Source organism: Tupaia chinensis, unplaced genomic scaffold (genome assembly GCF_000334495.1).
Source record: "Tupaia chinensis unplaced genomic scaffold, TupChi_1.0 Scaffold000674_2, whole genome shotgun sequence".
Lineage (NCBI taxonomy): Eukaryota > Metazoa > Chordata > Mammalia > Scandentia > Tupaiidae > Tupaia > Tupaia belangeri.
In genome coordinates this window covers 378,983-397,651 of record NW_006160198.1, presented here as the reverse complement: position 1 = coordinate 397,651, position 18,669 = coordinate 378,983, and the positions used below count along the sequence as shown (strand labels likewise).

General features: G+C 35.8%; 1 protein-coding gene across 1 annotated transcript in view; it reads right to left on the bottom strand.

Annotated features, from left to right (window-relative positions):
• KCNH7 (potassium voltage-gated channel subfamily H member 7) overlaps nucleotides 1-18,669 on the bottom strand; it is a 213,049-nt gene that overhangs the window by 174,253 nt on the left and 20,127 nt on the right. Inside the window, exon 3 of the mRNA XM_027776500.1 lies at nucleotides 101-529. Coding sequence (XP_027632301.1) covers nucleotides 101-529 — 429 coding nt within the window. The remainder of the gene's footprint in view (nucleotides 1-100; nucleotides 530-18,669) is intronic.

Here is an 18,669-nt window from a genome sequence, read left to right as displayed (position 1 = left end):
TAAGACATATGAATTAGTGTTGAAATTAAAAATAATATGAAAAGAACCTTTCATTTTCAATTAAAATATACATCTATATTCTAAAATAAATCATACATACCTTCACTGGCATGTCGGTCTCTAAATATGTTCTGGGGATGGACACTGAATCCTTCTATGTCATGAACCGAAGAAGCCCTTCTTATACTACAAAGGCTTTCCTTCGATCTGGAATGGGTCAGCTGAGAGCTTGACTGCAGCATGTCAGGGTAGAGTCGGTCCCATTGTCTCTTAGGAGAGGAATGGTCCAGAGGTCCTGATATATTCACCAAGGGAGAACATTTGCTGGGTTGGATCAAGGCTTTTGTATCATCTGCTTCCGAGGGACTGCAGCTTTCTTTTGTAGGAGACTTAAAGTGCTTCATGGCTACTGAATCATCACTGTGTTTTGATGAATCGATTACTACCACATCAGGGTCTTCTTGTGGTAATGACTGCTTTCTATAAGTGAGAACTCTCAGACCAGGAAACTTGAACCCAAAAAGTTTTCCTACAAATGGAGACAGGAAAGAGCATTACTTTAAGACAAAGGACATATCCTTTAATAAAACAAATACTGTTCACTCATATTTCTTTTCTTTTATTTCTTTTTATTTTAAATTTTATTTTTAGGTTTTTGCCATAGGATACATGCACTCTCTGGAGAGAGATAGAGAGAAAGGGGAAGTGAGAAATTATCCCCCAAGGGGGATGACTATGCCACAATTCCTTCTCTATTCTCCTCTAAGGATCCTGGGCACTCACATACACATGTACAATGTGTTTTTTCAAGCTGCTGAGTCTGCGAAACAAACCAAAGTTGGCCATGTAGGAATCCAGCATTTTAACCACCACACCACCTGCTGGCCCCTCACTTGTATTTCAACACTGTGTAGAATTATCAATCAATGTTTCATTAGGTCAATTACAGTTAGCATGAGTGATATTGTAGAAAACTTCTCTGAAATCCATATAAATTATGTCAGTATTAAGAAACTAGTAATGTAATTTTATATTTCTGGTGCTTACATATACTGCAATGATCTGAAAGCATTACATGATAACAGGAGAATTAGTTTTAATGAAGTAAAAACATGTATCCATTACACATACTCTTTTCTAGGAAATTTGAAGGAACACAGTTTAGATAGGAAAAGAAGAGGACAGAATATCGAATGTCCAGGGGTAGATGCAGAAATGAGTACAGTGTATGTACGTGTGTGTGTGTGTGTGTGTGTGTTTGTGTGTGTTTGTGTGTGTGTGTGTGTGTGTGTGTGTGTGTGGAAGTTAGTGTATTTTAAGTAGGCAGGAAGCAAATGAGATGGGGTAAGGAGCAAACCCAACATCTCTAGGTTTGTGTTAGATAGTACTATGAGTTGGGTTTGGGTGGAGAAGTGGTATCAATGGTTTAAGAGGGGATCTCGTGGTGTGGTGGTTAGGCACTGGACCCCCACAAGGCTGATCACAGTTCAAGTTCTGGAACTGGTGGCTTGAGAATCACACTGTGTGTGTGTGTGTGTGCGTGTATGTGTGTGTGTGTCCCAAAAATCCTAGGAGGAGATTGGAAGAGAAGAGACTGCAGCGTGGCCATACCCCCAGGTAGTGTTTTCTCACTTTCTCTCTCACTGTCTCTCTCTGTCTCCAGCAAGTGAATGCACCGTATATATATTTCAAAAAATTAAAAACAAACTTAAAAAAAGGAGTTTCTCTCATCCCATCTTGGAAAGTTCTTAGTTTTAAAGAGAGATGTATTGGAAAGATAAGATCTTTCTTTCTTCCTTTCTTTCTTTCTTTCTTTCTTCTTTTTTTTTTGGAGAGATTTTTGCTATAGGGCGCGTACACTCGCCAGAAAAAGAGAGACAGAGAGATAGAAAGTGAGAAATCACCCCCCCCCCGGGGGGGGGGCTGGCACTGCCACAACCACTTAAAGTGAAAAATCACCCCCCCCCCCGAGGGGGGGGATGGCAATGCCACAATCCTTTCTCCTCCATTCTCCTCTTGGGATCTTGGGCATGCATGCACACGCGCCTGGCATGAGTTTAAACCACCGGGTCCGGGACTTGAACCGCAGTTGACTACATGGGGGTCCAGTGACATAGTCATTATGCTAACTACTAGTCCCTCTTTCTTTCTTTTTCTTTCTCTCTCTTTTTTCTTTCTTTCTCTCTTTCTTTCTCTTTCTTTCTTTTCTTTTCTTTCTTTCTTTCTTTCTTTCTTTCTTTCTTTCTTTCTTTCTTCCTTTCTTTCTTTTGTTCTTTCTTTCTTTTTTTATTTCTTTTTCTTTCTTCCTTCCTTCCTTTCAGTTGTTCCCAAATCTGAAAGTATGGCATGAAATGTTATACACATTTTAGGCTAGATGATGTACATATGGGCAACTAAATATAAACATCAATGGGCATATATTTAGGGCCAGCCCATGATGTAGTCATTAAGGTGACCAGATTCCACTTTGGCTATCATGTTTCTGGAGTCCTTGACCTGGTGCTTAAAAAACATACAGGTGTGTCTTCATGAGTGCCCAAAACCTGGAAGAAGGGAGAGATGGAGGAAAACAGATTTGGCATGACCATTCTCGATGGGGGGTGGTGCATCCTCACTTTCCCTCTCTCCCTTTCTATATCTCTATGTGGTGAGTCAATGTGCCCTCTGACACATTAAAAATAAAAAAAGGCATATATTTAAAATTAATATATTTGTTAATAAACAGAAGCATTACAAAATCAAACCTTAAAATATTAGCTAAGTAAACCCACTAGTCACAAAAAGTGCAAGTTCAAATAAGAAAATATCATTTTACATGCTTCACTTTAGTAGAAAATGGGGAAAAAATAAAAAGGATAGCTTCCAGTTCTGGCAAATAATGCTGACAAGTATTCTGACGCTTTGCTGATAGAACTGCAAACTGCTACAAACTCTTTGGAAAAGCATCTAATAGTATTTATTAAAATGAAAAAAAAATACACTCTTCACTTGACTCAGCCACTTATGTATAGAACATTGCAAAGGCTAGAAAACTAGAAACAGTTTGACTATTTATTAGAAAGGGGAATGGTTGAATAAATTGAGGCAGAACCATGTTTTAGAATTGATATTCTTTAAAAAAAAAACTAGAATATATGTATGCTTTGGTTGAAAAGTTGTTCATACAGAGTTAAGTTTAAAAACAAGTTTCAAATTCATGTGTTTATATTACTTTAATTAAAAACAGCAAAAGCCTATATTTGTCCATGTAAGCTATATGAAAGATGAGAAAGATGTGAAAAAACTCCCTTCAAACTCTAAGAGCTGTTGTTGTTTATTCATATATTTTTCCATGGAGAGAGACATAGAGAGAGTGACAGCACTACCAACAGCCTTGAAGCATGACATTCCCAGAGAGCTAGCTATAGAACACGGGCACACGATATCTGGTGTACTGGAGGAGATCTCTGATGTAAACATGAAACTTCCCATGTGGGCCAGCTTAACATAGCTTCACATTTTATTGTTCCATCATCATCCACCTATTTTTAATTTTTTATCTTTATTTTTATATTTTATTTATTTGTTTATTTTTGGTTATAGGACATGTGTAACAGCCAGAGAGAAACGGCAAGAGTGAAAATGAGAAATCACCCTTTGAGGGGATGGCCTCACTTCAGTCTCTTCTTTTTTCTCCTCTCGAGATATAGGGCATGGACGTACATACACCCAACGTAATTTTCAAGCCGTCACATCTGGGACTTGAACCATGGTTGACCATGGGAGTCCAGCATCTTTACCACCATGCCATCTGCTTGTACCCCCCCCCTCCCCATTGGGGATGGTTACCCCTCTCCTCTATTCTCCATTCTTGGGATCCTGGGCACACGTGCACATGCACCTGGCATGAGTTTTAAGTCATTGGGTCCAGGACTTGAACTACAATCAACATGTGAGAGTTTAGTGACATAAATATTACACCATTTGCTGGTCCCTCTACCTAAACTGTTAATGCTGATTAGCTCACTGAGTGGGTTTGGAAGGATGGAGGTACAATGCAGCTCATTCTTCTACATGTATCTCTATTGTTTGTTTCAAGTATGCCTTATTTTATAAATTAAAACATCAACAACAGGGAAAAAAAACCCCAAAACACTAAGACAGTAAAACTTTTAGCCCTCAAAGAAAAGGAAAAGGTAAAAAAGAGCATCCAAGCATCAATCTATAATCTAAGACTTCTCTACATGTGGTTTACAATAAAGTGCAAAGTTTGCAATTTTCCATTGCCAGCCCAGAAAGTCTGGATTCACATCCTCTCATGGCTTCTAATTCATTACCCTTTGAGTCAGTCACTTTGTGTTTGGGTGGGAACATCACTTACATTCTTACATGATTTAAGAAGAATATGAATGGTCATGAGTACCATTATCTTTAATATATTTATTACGAACTTTTACTCAAGATATTGAAAATTATTATAAGGGCCAGCCCGTAATGTGGTGGTGAAGGCTGCTGGATCCTACATGGCTGATGGCTCGGTTGGAGTCCTGGATCTGGCAGCTTGTAAAACATGCTGGTTGCATGTATGCATGCTCAAAATCCAGAGAGGAGAATGAAGAAGGATCAGTGTGTCCATCCCCCACCTCCCAGGGAGTGTGTGTGTGTGTGTGTGTGTGTGTGTGTGATTTCTTACTTTTCCTCTTTGTCTCTCTCTCTGTTGAGTACATATACCTTATAACAAAAATCAATATAAAAAAAGAAAATGATCTAAAACATAGAACTCTCTGAAAATTTATAAAAATTTCTACATTTTGTGTATGCTGTCATAATGGATGATCTTACATACATATTTGAATTCCATTTTCAATACAAGACTCATAAAATTTTATTTCTAATCCAGACTTCTTTTTCTGAATTTCAAACCTATATATCTAGTCAAATATATATATATATATATATGTGTGTGTGTGTGTGTGTGTTTATATATATATATATATCTATATATATATTGCTATATATAGATATATATAGATATATATATAGCAACATCTCTACTGAAATGCTTAAAGATTCCTTAACCCTGACTTGTGATGCAAAGTGGATGGGTATGGTAAGTGAAGCAAGTCAGACTGAAAGACACACTTTGTATCTCTCTACTCAATATATACTGAATGTCTGCACTCTCTAGCAGAAAATGAGTTTGGAAGGTACAGTAGCAGGGAGGGCAACTCTAGATATTAGAGATAGTAAGGATGGGGGTAATAACGGAGTAGTTAGTAGGGGGAGGGAAGGTAGGGAATGGGAAAAATACATTTAATTGACACAAAAATGAAAAGTTAATTGCTGTTGATAATGTATATGATAATGTCTTTATTTTGATGATATTCATGCTGGGAAAGCTATGTTGTACACTGTAAAGATGTATAGTGATTAAATGTAAATGATATATGTAATAAAAAAAGGAAAAAAAAGTCTTAAAGACACCTCAGAATCTTGTAGCAAAAACAATCTCATGATTTATCCTTGTAACTCAGCCCCTTTTTCCAGTGAATGTGCCACAACTCAGTAATGAATTAAAGTCGAGTCTTGAGGGTCACTCTAGATAGTACGCATCACTCATATGTGATCAGTATCAATCCCCTGGTTGTACCTTGAGTATCTTATTAATATTTTACCTTCTGTCATCTTTGCTATAATTACTGCCTTCCAGCTTCTACAAAGGTTCTCTTGATTTCTTGCAAACAAATGCTAATCACTTCTCCCATTTGTATCATTGCACATTTAAAAAATATAATAATTTTTATTTTTCAAAAAAATGTGGGGGCTGGATGGTGGTGCAATAGTAACGCAGCACTTTGTGAGGCTGATTCACACAGGAAGTTTCTGGGTTCACATCCAGAGACCTCCCTGAGCACACACATGCCTATGCTTTGGGCCTGGTTGAAAGTTGGGATACATTATGGGGACATGACCCTATTGGGTGCCTGATTATATGTCTCTCTATTTCTCTTACTCATGGAAGAAAGAAAAAAACTTTTTAAAAAATTACAGTTGATCATGGCTGATTATTTCTTAAATCTACTCTTATCTTCACCCTCCATCTTACTCCTAAAAGCTTACTGCTTTGGGAAGAAGACAAAGTTCTCTCCATCCTGAAACATCATCTCTCCACCAGCCTCTCTAGAATCAGGCCATATGGACTTTTTATTTTTTAATTTCTCTGGAGGTCTGTGCTTCTTTCAGATTCAGAGCTTCCTTCTGCTTAATCCTGCTTCTTCTGCTTACTAAGTTCATTTGTTAGGTTTTTACTACAAAGTCATTCCCTTAGGAAAGTTTTTATTTCCTTCTGAACCAGGTTAGCACTCCTTTCATAATCTTTGCCATAGTAATAGTTATGTACTTGTTAACTTTCTGATTAGCTGTTCTTGTGTTCTTCCCCCCGCCCCCCACACACACCCAGGACCTTAGGCCTTGTAAGGGCAAGGCTCCTGTCCTATTTGTTCACCGTTGAGTCTCAGTGCTGACAGTAGGCCTGAACATGGTAAATACCTTTCTACATATAGGTTCTAAGCTGAACTAATAGTGCATTTAAGTTTGACTATGACAAAATTTGAATATTTTTCTGGCCTTTATAAGTAGAGAACCTTAACCTCTTAAAATTGTATTGACCCAGATTTCCAAAATGATTGATTGAGTGGAAGTCAATCAGTTCACAGAAATAGTGAACTCTGTAAGTGTCCTCTATATCTGATATGACTCTTCTTATTCATTTCGCCTTTTTAAGGAGGTTATTCATTACTACCATTCTGATTCCAGAATAGACACAGAAGTGTCTTCAAACATTCCATCATTTACTGAAGTTTATATAAAATATGTGCTACAAATTTGAGAATTCATCAGGCAACTTTACTATTATGACCTTTCATATGTGGCCTCGTAGTTAGTAATGTTGAAATATAGTTGAAATAGAATTTGTCTCTCTGGTAAAAGCCATGACACATGCACCAACAAACCCCAAGTATATTCGACACTGAACTCTGGATTAAGAAATGAAGATGAGAAATGAGAGGAAACTATCTGTGCAAATATAATTAATAGCACTTCATGGTAACTGTTTTGGAAGCATTCTTACATATTTCCACTAACAACTTGGATATGCTCAAGTAAATTGCTGAGTTAAAAATCAGTGAACCTCATCAAAGTCATTTGATTAGGTTTTAATGCACTTGAAATTGAGTTATAAAGCAGTTTACAAATCAATTCTGCAAGCTTATTTTAAGGCATTGAAGGTCAATGACTACTTTTATTCATCCTTTCTCAGTCACATTACCCTCCTTTTTAAAAAACAATTCACTGGCTTTCTTAAATTAATGACTACATAAGACATTTAGTTTACTCCCATAGTTTAGTTATATTCAAGGTGGTACAGATGGTCTTTTCTGCATCACTAGGTTAATATGACCATGTTATATTGCATTACAGATTTAGTTGTCTAACTGTAGTTCATCCGGAAAGAATACACATTGAGAATTTAGTTCAATGCTAGGGTTTTCAGGCATGAAATATAAAACAAAGATGAGCATAATTCTGTGATGAATCTTTACACTGAAAAACATCCTTGTAAGTTAAGTCTTGAGATTTTGTTTTATTTGCTTTCTGAGTTGAATAATTAAATAGGTACTATTTAGCCTATTATCTACTAAAATACTTAATAAATTTGGAATAAAAAAGACTGGTTTTTCATGCACTTATACACATTCCCAAGAAGATTATAAGTACTGATAAACTATTCATATAAACATGATTTTGTTTAAACACTCTTTTCATTCAAGAAAATATGAAGTTGCTAATATAAATAAACTTACAATTTACCACTGCTATACTGTCTTTCTCAGGACATGTTACTTTTGTGAAGCTAGTGTGTACAAATTAAAAAGCTGCACGTCATCATGTATTCTGTCATATTTAACTTAAAAGTCTTAGTTAGCTAAGAAGTCACCTAGATATTCCCATCATTTTTTCAACCTAAAATGACACATAGCCCATCATTTTTCTCTGTGAAAACCCTAGCATTATCACTGAATGTATGCAAAACATTAAATGCCCAAAGTCAAAGAGGAAATTGTATACAGTCAGAATAAGACCACAGCTTACTTAAATTCAGTTTTACTCAAGATTTGATGCTTCTTCATGTCATAAGTTTCCACATTAGAATCTGACATAATTCTGACTCTCTGCTCTATGTTAATGAAGATAATTAAATACACAATTTCACTTATAATTTTACATGTCAAAGGTCAAAATCCCTTTCTCCCAACCAAAGCTCACATGGACCTCTCTTAAGATTCCCGAGGACAAGTTTATATTTCTTCCAGTTTTGAAGTTCTTTGCTTACATATTTATGCTAATAATATTTCTCTTAAAATTATTATAATCATCATTACATTTGTACTCTATCTCCTACAGCAATGGGGCTTTAGGAAATGACTTTACTACACTTTTTATTGTGAGAAAACCTCATCAGTCTCAATTGTTACTATTCTCTCTTTCTCTTTCCTTCTTTCTGTGGGAAATGGTTCTCATCTACTAGAGTTTAGAAGACAAAGATTATGCCATTTTTTCTAACTTAAGACTTCATCTAGGAATACTAGAAACAATAGTATTTCCTGAAGAAAACAAATACTGTTGCAAAATTCTCCATTTACTTTTAATCACTGAATTTCTTCATAATACAATTGTAAACTCCTAATCATTCTCTTGGCTCAACTTCTCATCATTTCTACAAACATAGGACATTGATTATCTAATAATTTACTAACAAAACCCAATTAAATATAAATTAGAATAATTTTTCTCTACTTAGTTGAATTACGGACTGAAAAGCAGACAGACACATAAGTTCAAACAGTCTTAAAAACTAGAGTCAGTAGTGAAGTATGGAGACGTGTGGAGAGCGGAAGCCGAACAGGCGATTTGAAGGCCATAAGCAGAGATCTTTCCCTTCACAAAGGATTAGGGGTGGTGGAAGGGAATCTTAGATTGGATTCCTGAAAGTAGACCATGTAAAAGCTTTAATGGGGAGTCCTCTCAGGAGCTATATCTATAATGAATGAAGAAATGGGAAGAGGAAGTTGAACTGCTATCCAAGTTAACTGAAGCTTAAGCCAATTCTCCTGTGAGCTCTGGAGTTGAGACACATAGCTCTTTAGTATTCTTCCACTAAATTGAAGTCAGGGTATCTGGTCTTTGTATTCCTGCATTAGCCAGTCACCGGCTACAGTCATCCATGGGAAAGGCCATAAAGTTGGATAAGGCAGTTTCCTTCCTCTCATTATATATATTATATTTGAACTTATGTGTTTGTCTGCTTTTCAGTCCATTTTAATTGCCAGGAATGGGCCGTGCTCTGTACTCTGAGCAGCCCGTAGTTCTAGCAGCTGGGCTGTCCCAGTCCTGAAGAAGATGTGCACAGTGTCTAGTACAGAGAAGGACAGATAGCCATATATTGGTCTGCAAAACTTATGATATGAACTAAGACTAACTCAGTTATTATCACAGAAAATAAGAATGTATGAATTGAAATTAATTCACATTTCTGAATTCAGGATTTCCTCAAGTCTGACCCATAAATTGGAAACCTTAAAATGAGTGTGAGATGTAAATGGTTTCAAAGATCAAAGTAGAGTCATTGTTGTCAACTCCGAACATATTGAACTGGGAAGGCCTTGGAGGAGGTGTGTTCTCGTGTTAACATGCTTAACAAAACAATCTTTTTCTGGAAAAAATAAAAATCAGTGTGAGAATTTTCTCCAGGCAGATAACCATGGATGTGTAAAGAAATAGGACTTTAATCTCTGAATCTGAAGGAGTAAAAAAGAATAAAAATCAAATTTATGGGAGTTAAAGGGAAGAAGATTGACTTATCTTCTTTTTCTTTTTAGGGAGAAAATTTCACAGAGGCACCCTGGAAGAATATGAGTTTTCAATACTTCTGAATATGTAAGAAACTATATGATATAGCCTATACGTTACCAGAATAATATAGAATATTGTCAAAGATGGCTGTACTTGGCAGCCAGACTACATCCTCAGCTGTAGTTTAAATACATTCAGTGCAAACTCAGTAATGGCCAAGTAGCTATTCTGATTAGTGGACCACAAATGGGCCAGCATAGCTACCTTCGTCCTGGTGTTATTGAAACATAGTATCACCAGGGAATGCACTGACCTAGTAAACCTGAAGGTACACTTTGGGCCCTTTAAAGGAGCAGATAGGATCAGAAAATGACTTGAAAGACTAGGAGCCCTGTGACATTTTTTAAAGGTGATAGATACCAGGAAAAGAGTAAAATCTTACAAGTCAGTGAGTATAGAACCAAACTGGAATCCTGAAGTGAAGTAGGTCTTAAGACCACATAGATAGACATCAGGAGAAGTTACTGCTGTAAGACATTAGAACAATCAAAGGAACCGCAGCAGTAACAGACAACTTTAGTGAGCATGTCCACAAATACTGATGATGTTCGAGGCACTGTTTCCCATCTGACCAAGTCATCATGAGAGCAAAGAAGTAGAAAATAGGGACCAGGATAAGGAGGCTAACAGTAGAAGACAGTTGGCTGCTTTTAGCACTCAAGATTAAATATTTCCCTCATTAAGGAGAATTGGAAATTAAAGAAATCAGGTATACACGCCTAATTAGGTTTCTATATGCTTAAAATAACTGCTTTATAAATCGATGTGCAATTTACCCTGTTATTTTGTTTCTCGTTGATAGATTTCTTCCTTTTCCAAATGCCAAAAGTTCATTCAAGTTCTGTGAAAGTGGTAACATCTTAATCTAAATTGATCCTGGGTGATTATGTTGTCATCACGTTGAGAGGGAGTCTTGAATGTTTCACACACAAACAAGACAGACACCAGTTACTCAAATGCTGTATGAATAGCAGCTGGCTCCAGTTTGGGTGTTGCTTGGTAACAAAATGTTCCAAATGATTCTCACATGGGAAGTCTCTGCGGTGTGCATATGCCAATTGGGTGTTCATTAATATCCATTTATTTTGAGATATATTTTTGCATGTGCCTCACCGGAGAGACAGAGAGACAGAAAGTAAGAATTCAGCCCCCAGGAGGGATAGTCACACCACAATCCCTTCTCTTCCACTCTCTATGGATTTGAGACATACACACACACACACACACACACACACACACACACAGCATGAAGTTCAAGCCATTGGGTGTGGGACTCAAACCATAGCTAACTACGTCGGTTCAGCTACATAACCATTATGCCACCTGCTGGTCCCAATATCCTTTGTTAATGAAAGCATAATGCATATATGTTTTTCAACTACTATCAGTTATCTTGATCTTGGAATACTTTGTCCAAAAAAAAAACAATTCTAGAAGGGTATATTGGCTGCATCTGTGACTGAACTTTTCCCAGATTTAATTTTGTAATCACATAAAGGTTCTTTTTCTACATCAAATTTAATTTTTAAAATGAAGAAATTTCTTGGGGGACCAGCAGGTGCCTTGGTGGTTAAGGTGCTGGACACTCCCACATGGCTGACTGCGGTTTGAATACCGGACCTGGTGGCTTGCTTTCTCACTTTCTCTCTCTCTCTCTCTCTCTCTGTGTATCTCTCTTTGGTCAAATTAAAATAAATGAATGAATAAAATTAAATAAATAATTATTTTTAAAAAATGAAGAAATTTCTAAAAACACAATAGTAAACATTAGTTACATTTCAAAACCTTTAATTAAATTTATCTGAATAGTAGGTTGTTTCTATAGTAATGCTTTCTGAGTGAAAAACTCTATCTTACTACGGCAGCTCTTCATCTTTGAATTAAAGAATAACTTTCGAATCCAGTGGAGAATAGTAAAGATATCATGAAAGCCCTTTTACAGGCCAGCTATAGAGCATATTTCTTTGTCCCTTAATTTAAAGTGTAAAACTGTTACAGAAATTTGTGGAGCTATAGCAATGAGGCAAATGCATATTTTATGTGTCAATTATCTAGAGTATTAAGTCCAATGCATACAAATATGATTTTAGTGACTCTAACTAGCTAGATAATTGCCTAAATTATTAACTATATTTTATGTGTATAAACTTAGTTTCAGTTGAAACTTTTACAGTAATTCAAAGTTGTTCTACTAAGCATAAAGGTAAAATTCTCTTTGAGAGGTATAGTTTTAATCTTTTCAATAGAATCACATTTATCATACCTTAATAAGATTGAATGAAAAATTTACTTTTGAACATTACTGTGAGATTTGATAATATACAATTTAAGATTATTTTATATATTTTTAACTAATTTATTTTTAGCTTTTTTTTTTACATTTTAAAAGTTTACATTTAATCACTTTACATCTTTACAGCATAAAGATGGTTTTCACAACTTGAATACAGTGTATATTAGTCAAGCCAAGGGTATTACCATATGCATTATCATCAACACAGAACTCTTAATTTCTGTGTCTGTTAAATGCTTCTTTTTTTTTCCATTGATTTCTTCCTACCACTCCTCCCTATACTGTCTCTTGTAGCTACAGTTGCCATCCCTGCTATGATACCTTCTAATCTTTTAGTTTCTGCTGTAGAGTAGACATTCAGTGTATACTCAGTGGGGACATATAAAGCCTGTCTTTCATAATCTGTCTTGCTTTTGCTTACTACTAAATCTTCCACATTTGTCCATTTTGTATCAAATATCAGGGTCTCATTGTTTTTTTATGGCTGAGTAGAATTCCAAAGTGTATAAGTGCCACATTTTCTCAATCCATTCATCTGTTCACAATACACATGGATGTGTTTTTCCACTTGAGTGTATTCCTATCCTTTAGAAGATACCCAGGAGTGGAATTGCTGGATCATATGTAGCTCTATATAAATCTTTGAGGAGCTTTTGTATTATTCTTCACAGTGCGTAAATTTTCAAAGTTATGTCCCCACCAACAGTGTAGGAGGGTTCCCTTGGACCACAGCCTGGCCGGCATTTATAATTATTTTTTAATCTTACCCATTGCGACTAGGGTTAGTTGGTGTCTCTGTGGTTTTGATCTGCATCTCCCTTATTATAAGAGATGTTGGACAATTTTTACATATGCTTTTGAATCTTTGTATGTCTTCCTTGCAGAGTTGTCTGTCCAGCTCATTTGTCTCTCTTTTAATTGGATTAATTATTGTTTTGCAAGTAAGTTGCTTGAGTTCCCTATATATTCTGGTTATCAGTTCATTATTTGAGGCATAGTTTGCAAATATATTTTCCCATATCAAGGGTAATCTCTTCACTCTAATTATTGTTTCTTTTGCTGCACAGAAGCATTTTAGCTTTTTAACCTGATATAACCCCAGCTGTCTATTTTCAGGATTATTGCCTGAGCTTTGGGGGTCTTATTTAAAAAGTCTTTGCCAACTCTATTGTCTCCAAGAGTCTCCCCTTGTGTTTTCCACCTGTAGTTCTATAGCTTGGGGTTTTACATTTAGATCTTTGATCCATTTTGAATTGATTTTTGTTAATGGTGAGTGACAGAAGTCCATTTTCATTTTTCTGCAGGTGGATAAGGTGGATATCCAGTTTTTTTAGCACCATTTGCTGAAGTGATTTTCTTTTCCCTACTGGATTGTCTTGTGCCCTTTGTCAGAAACCAGTTTGCTGTGTTTCGAGGTTACTTCTAGTTTCTTAACTCTGTTCCATTTGTCTACAGGCCTGTTTTTGTGCCAGTACCATGCTGTTTTGATTATCACAACTTTGTAATATATTGTGATGTCTGGGAGAGAGATGCCTTCCACTTTATTCTTTCACACAATATTGCTTTGGTGATAGGTGCTTTTTATGACAAATTTTATTAGTTTTTCCATTTCTTTGAAGAATATATCTGGTAATTTGATCATAATTGCATTGAATTTGTAAATTATTTTGGGTACAAACAGCATTTTGATGACATTAATTTTTCCAATACAGGAAACTGAGATGTTTTTCACTTTTGTGTTTCATTTTCAATTTCTTTTTAATAGTTTTTCTTTTTGTTTTCTTTTTCTTTTCTTTTTGGAGAGGTTTTTGCGATAGGGCACGTGCGCTCGCCAGACGGACAGAGACAGAGAGACAGAAAGCAAGAAATCACCCCCCCAGGGGGGATTGCCACACCGCAATCCCTTCTCCTCCATTCTCCTCTAGGGATCTTGGGCACGCACGCACATGAACCCGGCATGAGTTTAAGCCACCGGGTCTGGGACTTGAATCACAGTTGACTATGTGGGAGTCCAGCGACATAGCCATTACGCTAACTGTTGGTCCCTATAGTTTTTCTTGAAGAGGTCTTTTACTTTTTCAGTTAGGTTTACTCCTGGAATTTTGCTTTTGTGGCTATTCAATTCTATCTTGATCTGTGCATAATTAGTGCATAAAAATGCTGCAGACTTTTGTATGTTTATTTTGTATCCTGTGACTTTATTATATTCATTTATCACTTTCAGGAGTCTTTTTGTGAATTCTTTGGGATTTTCCATGTATATATTCATGTGATCTGCAAATAGAGATAATTTAGCTTCTTTTCCTATTTGAATTCCTTTTATTTTACTCTCTTTTTTAATATTTTATTTTATTTTAATTGCTTTTATACATACATTCAATCACATACATCACTTAGCTTGTAAAGTGAATGTTCCAACATGAATACATTTCTCACCAGTCCAGTTGGGGGTACTATACATGTTATCATCAACAGATAATAACCCATATCTGTGTTCCATAAATGTACTTTCTTGTCTGTTTGCATCATTTAGGATTTGTAAAACTATTTTGAAAAGAAGTGGAGAAACTGGGCAGCCTTGTCTTTTTTTTTTTTGGAGAGATTTTCGCTATAGGGTGCGTGTGCTCGCCAGACAGACAGAGAGAGACATAGAGACAGAAAGTGAGAAATCACCCCCCAGGGGGGATGGTCACGCCGCAATCCCTTCTCCTCCATTCTCCTCTCAGGATCTTGGGCACGCACGCACACACACCCAGCATGAGTTTTAAGCCACTGGGTCCGGGACCCGAACCGCGGTCGACTACATGGGAGTCCAGCGACATAGCCATGCTAACTGCTGGTTCCCAGGGCAGCCTTGTCTTGTGCCAGAGTTTAGTGGGAATGTTTTCAGCTTTTCCTATTTAGCATGATGTTAACTATGGGTTTGTTGTAAAACTATGGTTTTTATTGTCTTGAGAAATGTCCCTTCTATAACAGTTTTACTAAGGATCTCAATCATGAAGGGATGTTGTATTTTGTCAAGTGATTTTTTTTTTCATTGCTTGGTATCATATGATTTTTAATCTTTCCTTTTACTAATGTGACATATAATATTTATTGTTTTGTGTATGTTGAACCACCCTTGCATCTGGAATAAAAGAATAAATCCTACCTGACCATGCTGTATAATCTTTTAAATATGTTGTTGGATACAATTTGCTCATATCTTGTTTAGAATTTTTGCATCTGTGTTCAGAGATATTGGTCTGTAGTTTTCTTATGTCTTTGTTTTTTTTCTGTTGTTTTTTTTTTTTTTGATCAGATTGATGGAGCCTTTAGAGAACGAATTTGGGAACATTCCTTTCTTTTGGATCTTTAGAAATAGTTTGAGTAGAATTAGGTTTAGCACTTCTTTAAAAGTTTTATAGAATTCAGAAGTGAAGCCATGATATTCCCTCATGAGCTTTTGCATTTCTGTTACATCTGATGTAATATTTCCTGCTCCATTGCTGATTCTGTTTATCTTGCTCTTTTCTCTGTTCTTCTTGACTAGTGTAGCTGTTTGTCAATTTTGTTTATTTTCTCAAAGAACCAGGTTTGGTTATATTTATTTTCTGTATAGTGCTCTTATATTCTATTTCATTGATCTCTGTTCTAATTTTTATCATTTCTTTTCTCTTGGTATTTTGTTATTGCTGTTGTTTTACCTGTTTCCTGAGATATGTTGTGTATTTACCGCTTTTCAATTTTTCCTTGTGACAACTAAGTGCTATGACCTTCCCTCTGATGACTGCTTTGGTTGTGTTCCTGATGTTATAATGATTCTTGTGTTCATTATCATTACTTTTAGTGAATCTTTTGATTTCCATCTCAATTTTCAGAGATTGTGAAGTCATTTAGGAGTAGGTTGTTTAGTTTCCATATGCTTGTATACTTTCAAAAGTTCTTTCTGCAGTTATTTTCAAGTTTAATTCTATTGTGGTCAGAAAAGATACTGGATATAGTTTCTATACCTTTGAATTTGTAAAGTCTTGTTTTGTGCCCTATCATGTGACTGATCTTCAAAAATGTCCCATGTGGGGGTGAGAAAAATATGCATTTTATTATATTTTTACATTTAGTTTAATTTGAAATTTTATAGTATTATCTAAATAATTTATTTACACTATAGTTTTCAAACTTTTGTGGGCATCGGAATAATATGGAGGGTTTCTTAAGACACAGACTATGAACTCCTGTGTTTCTGAATAAGTTATTCTGCTGTAGGGTCCAAGAACTTGCATTTCTAACACGTGCAAGGTGATGCTGCTAGTCTCACACTTGTAGAATCACTGACTTAAGCAGTCTGGCTGATGTTCAATCAGTTGGAAAATTTTACCTTAAGTAATGAAAAAATAACTTACACATTTATTTATTTATTCCATAAATTTGTATTGGCAAATTAGGAAACTATTTAAGAATATACAGAGATATTTACAATGTCACCCCTGTAATGTATAATTGAAGAGTTAAAGACCACTTTATAAAAGGTTCCCCCAAGAGAAAAAACTATAGAAAGAATCTTCTTTCACAATGGGTGGGGCATGGTCATCCTGAAATTCATTTTCTCCATTTCTCCTTTCTATCATGATTTCAACTATAGTCAGTCATGTGAGATAGGACTCTTTTAACCACTGTGGTATGGGGCCAGACCTTACATGTTTTTATTTCTGGTCTTCTTCGTTCATTTATTATGGTGTACCAGGGAAACAGGGGTGACCAATGTGGTAGAAACCATATCATGTTAGGTTTCTGTGTTATGCATACATAGGGCTTTAAAGTTCTATGCTTTTAAGCAATAGAGAACCATTGTAAAGGAATGTACAGTGAAGTATTATAATGAGATATATAGTGGTATGACAGAGTCCTGAGTAAAAGAAGCTGAAGGAAGGAATACATATTACGAGATTATTATATCAGTTAAGAAAGATATGCTGAGAATCTAAGAAGGACAATTACACTAGGTTTTATGAGTAAGGTATTTAATGGGTGAGCTTAATATATTTTGACTACGCTTTAATTATGAGAAGAGATAATTAGGGAGAAGGAGAAATTTAATATAATGCCCATGATTCTGGTTTGGCTGATTTGGAAGATACCATTCATGACACACTAAAAGGAAGACTTTTAGTGGAATGGATTGGATAGTAGCTAAAGATGGGAGGAAAGCCAAGTTTTAGTTTTATATATTAACTCTTACAGGAGTACTAAAATCTTTCAAAGGGCATGTCCATTGGGTACTTGGCTATCTGAGGACCTAAGAAATTAGAAAAGTCTAAAGAAAGGTATGAGTTGGAGATATTGATTTATGAGAGGGTATGTTTTCCTGCAGATAATGAATGAATTTGCCCAAGCATGATAAATAGAGAAGCTGACTAAGGAGAGAAAAATACTTTAAAAAAATGCCTAAGGGATAAACAAACAACATTAAAGAATGGAGTAAGAGGACTAAGCAAATGGTACTGAAGTAACCATTTCAGACATTGGAAAATGCAAGATTTTAGTGACATGGAACATAAAAGAAAGGAGAGAAGGCAATACAATAACTTGCCAAGGCGCATTCAATATAGAGAACAATGTAGGTAACACAGCATAGAAAAGTCACTTATAATGGGCTGGGGAATGAAAAAATAGTGAAAACAAGATAGTAGGTGTGGAAAATCCAAATGTCTTTGGAAAGAGACAAATAACATAAATGAAGAAAGCCACATAAATACACATAAAAAGGTAGGACTGCATCAGACTGAAAGTGTACGCCCCATCTAAAGAGGGGACAGTATTCGATTCCAGCTGAGTGTGAGCATGAGAGATTGTGTAACTAGATATCCATATTCTTTTTTAAAGAAGTATGAAGAATATCTTAAGTTTTATGTATAACCCTTCATTTTTTTAAAAAAAGTTAGCCACAAATTTGACTAGTTAAAACTTTTTAAAATGTGATATAAACAAAATCTTTTAAAGTGAAGGCTATTTACTCTCAGAAGCATGAGTATGAGCAACACAGGAGGAAGCTGGTGGAGATCAATGGAGAGAGAATGAGCCTCTGGTGAAGACAGACTTTGAAGGAATGGAGGAGCAAAGAAGGCCAAGTGAACTTGAACATCTAACTGGAGCTGTTCTTGCTAATCATAGTGGAGCAAGGAACAATTTGTAAAATAAAAACAAGTCTGACCGGGAAAAAAGAAAAAGAATTTGCCATCAGGAGGTAAGATTTATTTGTTGAGAGTGAACTGATTCAGAAACTATTTCCTGCTGCCCTTTTCTTTACTCTGAGGCTTAGGATGTGAAGTAATCTGTGGGAGAACACAGGAGTGGACTTGATGTCAGAGTTAGGAGAAGTCTGCTATAGATTTGTAATTACTTGCTAAGGCAGAGTGGCAAAGGATCTAAAAAAATACAATCTT